The following is an 11,205-nucleotide window of genomic DNA, read 5'->3' on the forward strand; positions in this document are numbered from 1 at the left end:
ACATGAACATGATGATCATACATTTATTTTAGAGTAATGCTACACTTACTATTTAGTTATACCATCATTTGTATCACCTCTTTAATAAAGATAAGATCCGTCAATACATGTGGGTCTTATTTTTATTGTGAGATGATACCACTAGATGGTAAGAGTAACATTTTTGTTTATTAATACATGATTGCTACACTTAACACTTATTTATACCATCTATTTAATAGAGGTAAGACCCGCCAGTGCATGTGGATTTCGTCTCTATTAAATAGATTATACAAATAGGCGGCGTTCAGCCTGCAAGAGGATTGAGTACATGGCCGATGAACAGCACGGCTCCGGTCGATTCTTCCTTGACCAAGAAGAGGAATGGACGATCAGCCACAAAGTCAACCGTCCTCGGCAGACACATCATAGTTTTAACAACGGCGGAAGCAGCTGCGGCTTCCGTGCCTTCTTCGTTCACTTCGATGAACGACTTATGGAATATGCGGGAAACGTATAAGTTCTTACTCTCAGGGGAGTCCACCATCTCAGTCAAACCTCCTCCACCACCGAATGGCAGCACCAAGCCCAGACCTTTAAGGACATTCGAAGCTTCAAATCCAAATGAAATCTTAAACTTTGGAATCCTGAAATCACCCACTGCAAATTTTTGCTTGGGAAGATGGCGATCCAAAAACCCGGACTCAGAACCAAGTTTCTCAACCAAAGCTGGCAGCCCATCTTTCGCCTCTGGAAGAAAAATGTGCATGGAGAAACATCGCTTGTCTTCACCTTGCTTGTAATGAAGCCCTAAGACTGAGAAACCATTGAAGGATCTTACATACTGCTTCTTCCTGCTGGTCATGAAGGGCACCTTAACTGTGCTTCCATCGAGAAGGTGGAAGTCATGCTCTTTCGTTTGTGATGCATCAAACTTTTCAGTCCAAGCTCCTTTGAAGTATAACGCATTTGCAAAGATGAGCTTGGTTGAGCAGTCAACTGACTCGGGAGGAAGTACCTCATTGATAAGGCCTCTCGTCTCCTTTTCAGCCCATGAATTCACTCCCAAGGCCACTTGAGCAGCCTTGAGCACCAACAACAGTTACGACAAGTTAGAAAACAATAATATATCAGCCTGTATGTTACAGTACTATTGACCTAGTGATGAACGTACTATAACAAAAATCTACGAATTACGATATGATTCTGTAATACCTAAGCTATGCAGAAGGAACAAGCACAAACTGTAAGAGTATGAACATGAGATTGGACGTTCTGACAGCGAGTGATTAAGTCCAATTGGTATTAAAAAGCCTTATGAGAAGTTGTATACTAATTCTTGTTTATGAAGGATTCTGTTTTGACATTAAACTGATATGAATTAGGAAACGTAAGTTGTTTTCTATAAGGATTTTAAAGGGAATCCTTATTGAGTTATGAAAAGGAGATATATGTGCCTATATTTTAAATATATATATATATATATATATATATATTGTGACCTCTGCTCTCACAGAATAGTGCTCTCTTCGGAACTAAACCCTATTCTTGGTTAGAGATTGAAATAATCTGACGGAGAGGAGAAGAGTTACAGTGCACTGAGATCGGTTTGCAGCATTCATGGCGTCTTCACGTGGCGGTTCATCAGGTTAGTGAATTGAAATGCTTTTATATGAAAAGGTTTTTGTGCTTTTTACTTGATTGTGATTACTGCAACTTAATCTAGTTCTTGGCAACAATAATTTAACATAAACAGTAATGATTAGGGAAAGGAAATTTTTAGTTGAAATGCTACAAGTAAAAGAGCATCAGCAGGCCTACAATTTAGGTTCAACAAAGGAACAAGCATCTCTAATCACATCGAAAAAATAAAAGACTTCGATCAAGAGCATCGTCGAAAAAAAACAATCCAAACGACAAGACAGAGGGTTTGGGAGCTTACATTGGTCTGAAAATCGACTTGAGCGAGAGCGGCCGTGTAAGAAGTTTCCACCACCTGCGTGAAAGATGGCTTCAGAGGGAGACGCCTGTCCACCCAACCACCATTCGCAAACGACAGCTGGGGGCCGCCGCTAGGGGACCCATCGGAGAAGATCACAGAGACGAGCTCGGCGGCGAAGGAGTTGAGGTGGTCGGTGGACTTTGACTTGAGAAAAGACAGCAGCTGGTCCTGAGTCGGACCCTTTGACCCGGCCGCGATCAGGCTCAACAGCACGTGGATGGACAGCGGCGAGTACACGAGATTCGATTGCTTGCCTTCGGTCTGAAGCAGCTGCTTCGTCAGCTCCAGAACGTAGTCGTTTTGGTTGATGATGCTTTCTCTCAGATCCATTTCTTCGTGACAATGGCAGCAGAAATCAGGAAAATGTAGAGAGAGTTCAGAGAGAGAAGCAAATGCGTAATCTTGTATGTATTTCTACAGAGAGAATGTTCATTGCATTAGAAAGTGAGTCAACTCCCTATTTATATAAAGAAAGAATCTTAACAACTAAGTAACCACATATTTTTCAATGTCATAGGCACACGAGATGGTATATCATGTGTTATTATATGAATTGTGGGATATGTGTGTTAAAAAGTTAATAACTCAAAAAATAAACTTTCTCATCATTTACATAAAAATACGTGATATACCAGACGTGTTCCTATCACATTTAAAAATTTCTACTAAGTTACCTCCTAACTAACTCACATCTAATGATCAATATTTCTCTAATCAATCTCTGATATAATGGTCAACAGAACACATGGTCTACATCAAATCATGCCACTTGGCATTTACATGGTTAATATTTCGGCTGTGCTTAACTTTTCTCCGGTCGAATGATATTTGGTTGCGAGAAGATTGTTCAGCTTTTTGTTTCAGGCTTGACGAGACTTAAGGACTAAGGTTTCGGAAAAGCCATCCGTAGGTTCATACGAATCAGCGCGAAGCCAAGTGGGAAGAAGACAAAAGAGGGAGCATTGGGTACGCTAACATTAGCCCAATTATCACATATTCGCATCAGAACCACATCGTTTTGGGTATGGTGGGTTTACAGAACCGAAAAATTAAACTGAATCGAACAAAAACCTAAAAATATTAAACTGCACCGATATTTTGGTTTAGTTTCAATTTTGACAAAAAATTGAACAGATTGAAACCGAACACACCTTTCGTTTTGGGCTTGACCGAGTAAGAAGTACGTTAACATTGGGCCTTATTTTGATTATGCATATCATGTGGTGAACTACATCGTGGGCTTATTACAATTAAACCATAAAATGCGTCATATTGAGTTTATGTTTCAAATTTTAATGTTAATGACATGTATATGAGAATTCAAATCATTCTGATTTTTTAAATTTTGTTGTTTTAATGCAAATGAAATCCGTCTAGGTTTGTCCACAACTCCTGCCTGAAAGCTTATAGTTTAATATCTAAAAATTAAGAATTATATAAACTAGGTGGCTAGTTGAACAGATTTATTTTGCTTATTCCCTTGCTCCAACGGTTTATGTATCTTTACTTGAAGTAAACATGTCAAAAATATTGACTAATTGGGTTTTATATTGTTCTTTATTACACGTGACATTGCTTTAAACTAGACTAAGAGGAGGAAGAGGATTTGAAACGCAAATGGTTGGAAAGTAACTTAACTAAATGAAGAAAAGTAACTTAATAGAGAAACCTTCAGTTCAATTGTTCCAAATACAATCGACGAGAAAAGCATTTGAAGCAATAATGGGTGAAGACCCTATCCCAAATACATTAGTTTCCTGTAGCCGTGACAAAGTAACTTCCTCTCCTTTATATCTTGTATTGTTGTTGACTCTAAAAATTACAAAACCTACGTGGCGCGCTGGCCGAGTAACTAGTAAGCTAACTACGTCCTTCGGTCGAATGCGGGGCGTGCTAACTCGTCGGCCGAGCTTGGCCGAGGAGTAAAATTTGTTGATGTCGCGTTGAGCGCGTTGTTGACTTCTCTATCTTGCGATTGCGACCGAGGAAGGAACACTCTCGGTCTCTTGGTTCTACAGCCTGAAGACAAGGCTACTAATTCTGCGGAGTTCACAAATCGTCGGAGCCCGATTCGGTCACTGTGATTATATTCGTAAAAGTATAAGCACGACGAATCGAGACCAAACTATATGGGCACAGGTACTCAAACGTGATGTATGTCTTGATGGTAAACATAGTTCGGCCGTCGGAATGCCGAACCCTGAAACTTACTTGCGAGTATCCAATCATAAAACCATTCGGCGTCCAGTACACCGAGTAATGCAATTCGTAACACCTGACTATGCCGAGAAAGCTAGTAAGGTGACCTCTGCCAACAAAGGTTCGAAAACCCTTCTCGGCCGAGACTTAGATTTAGATAGATAATCGGTCGACCTCGACGCAGTGCTGTTTATCCAAACTGAAGATACTTCTCGGTCGGCTAATTCTGCGGCAGCAGTGCTGTTTATCCAAACTGAAGATGCTCACCGGGTGCTTCCACAGTGCTGTTTATCCAAACTGAAGGTGTGTCGGCAGGAAAAGAAAAGGAAAAAATCTCAAGATGTTTGAGAGGTTTTGCGCAGGGCAATTGTACGTTGATTTTGAAGGGGCCTTTCTGTTGCATGATTTCTTGTATTTATAGCACCCCATTCCTTGAGACCAACTCTGATTTGGATTGGGAGTCCTTGTCCCATTTCGACTCTAACTCGATCAAACCCACTCCCACTGGGATTCTGAATTTTCCTTCTTTTCGAGGCTTTATTCCTTGCCGGTCGAGAATCCTGGTCGCACTAGGACTTCCTCGACCTTTTCTATTTATCCGGACTACTTAGGATAGGATTTGGCTGACCCTGCCAACTGGCCCGGGATTTATTATTCGGCCCATAGTATTTGTTATTACCTTGGGCCGAGCGCATCCTGCTGCTCGGCCCAACAATAATATTTTGGGCCCAAACAATTGTACGTAAGGTAAATTTAGCTCAGACAACTTTGAAATTCAGGGTCCATCCCTGGATAAACAAGACAACTGTTACAAGAACAGGTGATTAGGCAATAATAAAATATGGCACACGAACATGATGATATAGCAAGTTCACTAAGTAGCCCAAAAACAACCTTTTTTTTCTTCTTTATAAACAATAAACCCTAATGGTTTACAAAATCGGTTAAGTCACACAATAAATCAACTATAATAATTAGATATCAAACTCATCGTTTATATAACTCGAACTTAACACCTACCGCATCAAACTTTTCATTTGACAAGCTAAATTGTAGTGCATTTTGAATTGATCACATACGTAACAGTATTGAGAAGAAAAAAAAACTATCATATGTATAACAAAATATTGATTTAGGACGGACAAACAGACAATAGTCTATAGTCAAAGCATAAATAAAACAGTTTAATTTGCTAATTCCAGGGTATAAATTATACTTTAGAACCTGAGCTTATGCATGCTTGCGCAGGTGAGAAATTGACCAGCCAACACCCGATGCACAATGGAGAAGACGACATGATGAATTTTTATATTTGCCCAATGGATAAAATCTGCTCACGGTAAAACTTCATATGCGTTTGATATACTTTTATCTTCAACGAATGGTCCAGCGTTGAACTTTAAATTTGCACTTCTATGGACTGTTGCTCCTTAGACAATAAACTGATGGGGAGTTCTTACTATTGTGGTGTTAGCAGTGTGCATAAGGGCCTCAGTTTTATATAAGTTTCAAGTTCCTAGAATTATACTAACTCACGGTTGCTAGAAACCCTACTGATAAAGCCCATGAAAATGTATTCCACATAAGAACCCCTTAACCAACAGCAAGGAATACGGATTTCACTTTTCTTTTTGGCACAAGGAACAGCTAACTAATTAAAGCAGCTGCTTCGAGTCAGAACCACATCGTTTTGGGTACGATTGCTTGCCTTCGGTCTGAAGCAGCTGCTTCGTCAGCCCCAGAGCGAAGTCGTTTTGGTGGATGATGCTTTCTCTCAGATCCATTTCTGCTGTGCTTAACTTTTCTCCGGTCGGATGATATCTTGGTTGCGAGAAGATTGTTCGGCTTTTTGTTTCAGGCTTATACGAGACTTAAGAACTAAGGTTTCGGAAAAGCCGTCCGTGGTCGGTTACAGGTTCAAACGAATCAGCGCGAAGCCAAGTGGGGAAGAAGACAAAAGAGGGAGCATTGGGAAGTACGCTAACATTGTCCCAATTATCACATTCACGCGAGTCAGAACCACATCGTTTTGGGTAGGGTGGGTTTAGGTCCCGTTTGGTACGCAAACGGAACGAGACGGAATGAAACCGAACGGAAGTTCCGTGTTATGTTTGGTACGCGCAGGACGGAACGAGACGGTGGTTTCGTTTTGCGTTTGGTAAGTACATGACAGAACGGAATCAAAAGATTAAATGACTAACTTACCCTTATTCCGTCTGTTGTTTGGTACAATGTATATGCATGAGACGGGACAGAACTCCTTTTTCTGTTTTTTAACTTGTTCGTATTTGAACATATATATGCTTATTTATGATATATTTTTTACACTAGCACATGATTGAAGATATGTTATGTCATGAAGTCCGTTTTGCTAACCTCAGGGTCATGGATAATTTACTAAGAATGTTGACCATGTGTTCAACCTCGCAGCTGATATGGATGGAATGGGCTTCATTCAGTCCAACCGTTCCGTCATCTTTTATAACAATACCATGATTAGCTTCAACATGGTTGAAGCTTCACGGATCAATGATGTGAAGAGTTGTTGTCCTAAACTTGCTACCTTGCATCCTTGGCTGAAATTCGTATTTTGACAGAGATGTATGAATTAATATTGTAACTATTGCTTGGGAAAGGGCCAGCAGGAGAAACACAAACGAAAGGAGCAGCACCTTGTGGAGTTGAAAATGAAGTAGTATTAGAAGCTGACGGGAACAACGGAACAAGACGCCTCAAAGGCCTTACATCTAAAACCCTAGACTTGTCAAGTAACCCAAAACCAGGAACAGACTCTTGACCTAAACTTTGTTCCATTAAATCGTTTCAGGCAAGAAGCACGGTTTTCAGCTATGACAAATCTGGTAAGAAAGACTGCCTCCACTACCAAAGCAGCCACAACATAGCCTTGTCACAGAATCAAATTGCAACCATTTCAATCAGAATACATTGCAAAATAAGCAGTAATCTTTGCAGAGTTCTTGAAAATACAAAGTTGACTAATCTCCAGTAACATGCAAAGTTTTAAATAAATTAGAGAGACGATAAAAACTCAGTTCATCCAAAATTAATATATTTTCATAGGGTGAAAAGAAAGAGGTAAATCCAACTACTACACCATTTTGTTGGTGGAAAATATAGTAAATCGAAATAATAACTCGCTTTCAGTTTAAGCTAAGTTTGACACAAGGAATTTTGTTCATCCGAACCCAGAAACCACATGCAACACATCATTCAACTAAAATTCTTTTTATTTCCCAGTTTTCATTTAAATTTCCCAGATTTCCCACAAGTGAGAAATTACCTTCAACTAAGTTGTAAAATGAGAAAATGAAATCAAAACTAAAACGGTTTTCACTTTTCAGACTTTTCTCAGCAACCAAACAAAGGATATGAGGTATAACGTAAAACTAAGTAAGAAAAGTTACCTTTAATTCACAAATGAAAAGTGCACGAATTAGATCAGAGAGAACCAGTAAAGGGAAAATTGGATATTTTTTGGAACGAAATGCAGAAGGTGCTATTTATTTAACAGATCTACAACAAAAAACTGCTTCTATGAAAATCCTGCGATCGACATCGACATACCTGGTTATTTCCTTCAAGATCTTGTTTTGCCGTCAGAATTCACACAACTCTATGGAAAGAAGATGATTTTGGGTTTGTTTTATGATTTGGATGGTGTAAATATTGAAAAAAGATAAGGGGCATTTTTGTCTTTATAATTTTTTGTTCCACGAGGGTGGAACTAGTCGTTCTAGGGGGGAGATGGAATGAAAATTTAACCAAAATTCGTTCACACACCAAACTTAGGACAAGGGCGTTCCGTCCCATCCCACATACCAAACAGTACCTTAAAGAACCGAAAAAACATCAAGCCGAATACCGAATCAAAGCAAAGAAAAGACCGAACCAAACCAAAATTAAACTGAATCGAAAAAAAACCTAAAAATATTAAACCGAACCGAAATTTTGGTTTAGTTTCGGCAGATTTAAACCGAACCCACCTCTAGTTTTGGGCTTGGGCAAGTAAGAAATACGCTAACATTGGGCCTTATTTTGATTATGAACATCAAGTGGTGAACTACATCGTGAGCTTATTATAATTAGACCATAAAAGGCGTCATATTGGGTTTATGTTTCAAATTTTAAAGTTAATGACATGTATATGAGAATTCAAATCATTTTCATTTTTTTAAATTTTTTGTTTTAGTACAGATGAAATCCATCTAGGTGTGGACAACTCCTGCCAGCTTATAAGTTAATATCTAAAAATTAGAATTATATAAACTAGGTGGCTAGTTGAATAGATTTATTTTGCTTATTCCCTTGCTCCAACGGTTTATGTATCTTTACTTGAAGTAAACATGTCATAAATATTGACTAATTGGGTTTTATATTGTTCTTTATTACAAGTGGCATTGCTTTAAACTAGACTAAGAGGAGGAAGAGGATTTGAAACGCAAATGGTTGGAAAGTAACTTAACTAAATAGAGTAACCTCCAGTTCAATTGTTCCGAATACAATCGACAAGAAAAGCATTTATAGCAGCAATACATTAGTTTCATGTAGCCGTGACAAAGTAATTTCCTCTCCTTTATCTCTTGTATTGTACGTAAGGTAAATTTAGCTCAGACAACTTGGAAATTCAGGGTCCGTCTCTGGATAAACAAGACGACTGTTATAAGAACAAATGATTAGGCAATAACAAAATATGGCACACATGAACATGATGATATAGCAAGTTGACTAAGTAGCCCAACAACAAACTTTTTTTTTTTCTTTATAAACAATAAACCCTAATGGTTAACGGATTCGGTTAAGTCACACAATAAATAGCTATAATAATTAGATATCAAACTCATCATTTATATAACTCGAACTTAAAACCTACCGCATCGAACTTTTCATTTGACAAGCTAAATTGTAGTGCTTTAATTTTGAATTGATCACATACGGAACAGTTTTGAGAAAAAGAAATATCATATTTATAACAAAAATATTAATTTAGGACGGAAAAACAGACTATAGTCTATAGTCAAAACATAAAAAACAGTTTAATTTGCTAGCTCCAGGGTATAAATTATACTTTAGAACCTGAGCTTATGCATGCTTGGGCAGGTGAGAAATTGACCTGCCAACACCCCATGCACATGTAAAGATTTCATAGCTAATCGAGAAGCATCTTAACCAACTACATCTGTGTCCCTTTCCCTTTGTTTTCAAATATATACTGATAAAGCAGCTCCATAATATCTTTTTTGTAAATACGTTGAATTAATAAAAAATAAAAAGACCAAAGCCTGTCTGTTCTTGGCTCACTTGTTTGCCATCATTCTTAAGATCAAACAGTTTTTTTCTAAATTTTTTGTTTTTGAATTGTATGCTTGGAGAGTTTGTACTTAATGGGAGGTTTGATTTGTAAAGCATGATTTGGATGATAAACTATTTCGTTTGATACAACAGATAATTAAAAAAGAGAAATTCAAACTTGAAACTTCAAGTACAAAATATGTGCTCTAAATTTGATTCACTTATTTGAGTCCAAAGACAAAAATGGCTTGGTATATTATGGTTGCCACCAAATAGACTTGCTTTGGCAATAAAGGAATAGTCTTCCTTGTGTTTGGGCGTTGGTCGATGGGGAGAAGATGTTTTAGGCGGTGGCCGCATTATGTCAAATCCCTTATTTAATCAATTTAATTGCAGCTCTTTTCTATTGCAATTGAATATTATTGAATATAACCAAATTCATATCAATTCATATTCCAATAATTTTCACTTTGTTATATATCTATGTAAGAGGAGTTCTTAAATAAGTAAGAAAATGAAAGAATTTAAGTTGAGCCTCTTAATTTTAGTTAGAAGTTAAATAGCACAATTATGCATCATATAGTCTATTAACGGGAATAAGTAGTGGCACACTCACAATTTTCAAATTCATGTTCATATAAGTTCTCTGACTATGCAAGAGACTCATGTGTAATTTATTTGTCAAACACTCTTAATAACCAACTTAACTCCAAATCTTTGGAAACTTTATCAGTTCATCAAATCAAAACACGTAAACCTTGCGTACCTAGAGAAGACGACATGATGAATTTCTGGATGATCAAACTTCAAGACGGAATAGATTGAAGCACTTCTATGCACTGTTGCTCCTTATACAATAAACTAATGGGGAGTTATTAGTATTGTGGTGTTTGCAGTGTGCATAGGGGCCTCAATTTTATACAAGTTTCAAGTTCCTAGAATTATACTCACTCACGGATGCTAGAAATCGTACTGATAAAGCCCATGAAAATGTATTCCACATAAGAATCCCTTAGAGCAGTTCCACCGGGGGTGGGATAGGCCGGCACACAGCCAAAAAAATGGCCCGGCACCTAGAGAAGTCTCTCCAGCTCACAGGATTGCCTGGCACCCAGCCCAAGCTGGTCTCTAGGCCAGCACAAAAGTGACAGACCTTGGGACCGGCTCATCTGACGCCAACGTGGCATCAGAAGGAAGTTTGAACTGGAGGTCGTCTCCCGTCGACCTCGCGAACACCACCAGCCACTTCGTCTTCCTATACTCCATCCACAGCAGCAAGTCCGTCTGCTCCAGTGCCGTCCAGATCTTGTCCAGGTCCCGCTTCGGAAACCCGATGGCCACGAACACCTTGTTGAGGTGGTCCAGGTTGAGCTCTGCGATTGTGCGGTGGAGGTTGAAGCCCTGGGTGTTGTGGTCTTGGTCGGAGATTGAGTATTGATTGGTGAGCGGCGCGACATGGTGAGGTTGAGGGGGAGTGGGAGCGGTGGATTACATAAGGTTTAATAAAATTGACTAGGCTATTTAGTTTTAGGGGTGGAGATGCATTTGGTCTATTACTGTTCATTGGGGGTCTATCACTGTTCACTGAGTGAATAAATGGGCTGGGTGCTGGCGCAAAGTCTTTAGGGGTGGAATTGCTCTAAGAATAGCTAACTAACAGGAAGGAATACGGATTTCACTTTTCTTTTTGGCACAATGAATAGCTAACTAATTAA

The 11,205-nt window shown here is 38.7% G+C and overlaps 1 protein-coding gene across 1 annotated transcript; it reads right to left on the reverse strand.

Annotated features, from left to right (window-relative positions):
• LOC137717614 (serpin-ZX) lies at window positions 1-2,417 on the reverse strand. Its single transcript, XM_068457029.2, has 2 exons — window positions 1,922-2,417; window positions 1-1,063 (listed from the first exon to the last, which is right to left on the reverse strand). Exons 1-2 carry the CDS (start codon window positions 2,309-2,311, stop codon window positions 287-289), a joined length of 1,167 nt encoding a protein of 388 aa, XP_068313130.2. The 5' UTR covers window positions 2,312-2,417; the 3' UTR covers window positions 1-286.
• Between the last annotated feature and the right edge of the window lie 8,788 nt (window positions 2,418-11,205).

This window comes from Pyrus communis, chromosome 8, assembly GCF_041283825.1.
Source record: "Pyrus communis isolate YQ-2024b chromosome 8, ASM4128382v1, whole genome shotgun sequence".
Lineage (NCBI taxonomy): Eukaryota > Viridiplantae > Streptophyta > Magnoliopsida > Rosales > Rosaceae > Pyrus > Pyrus communis.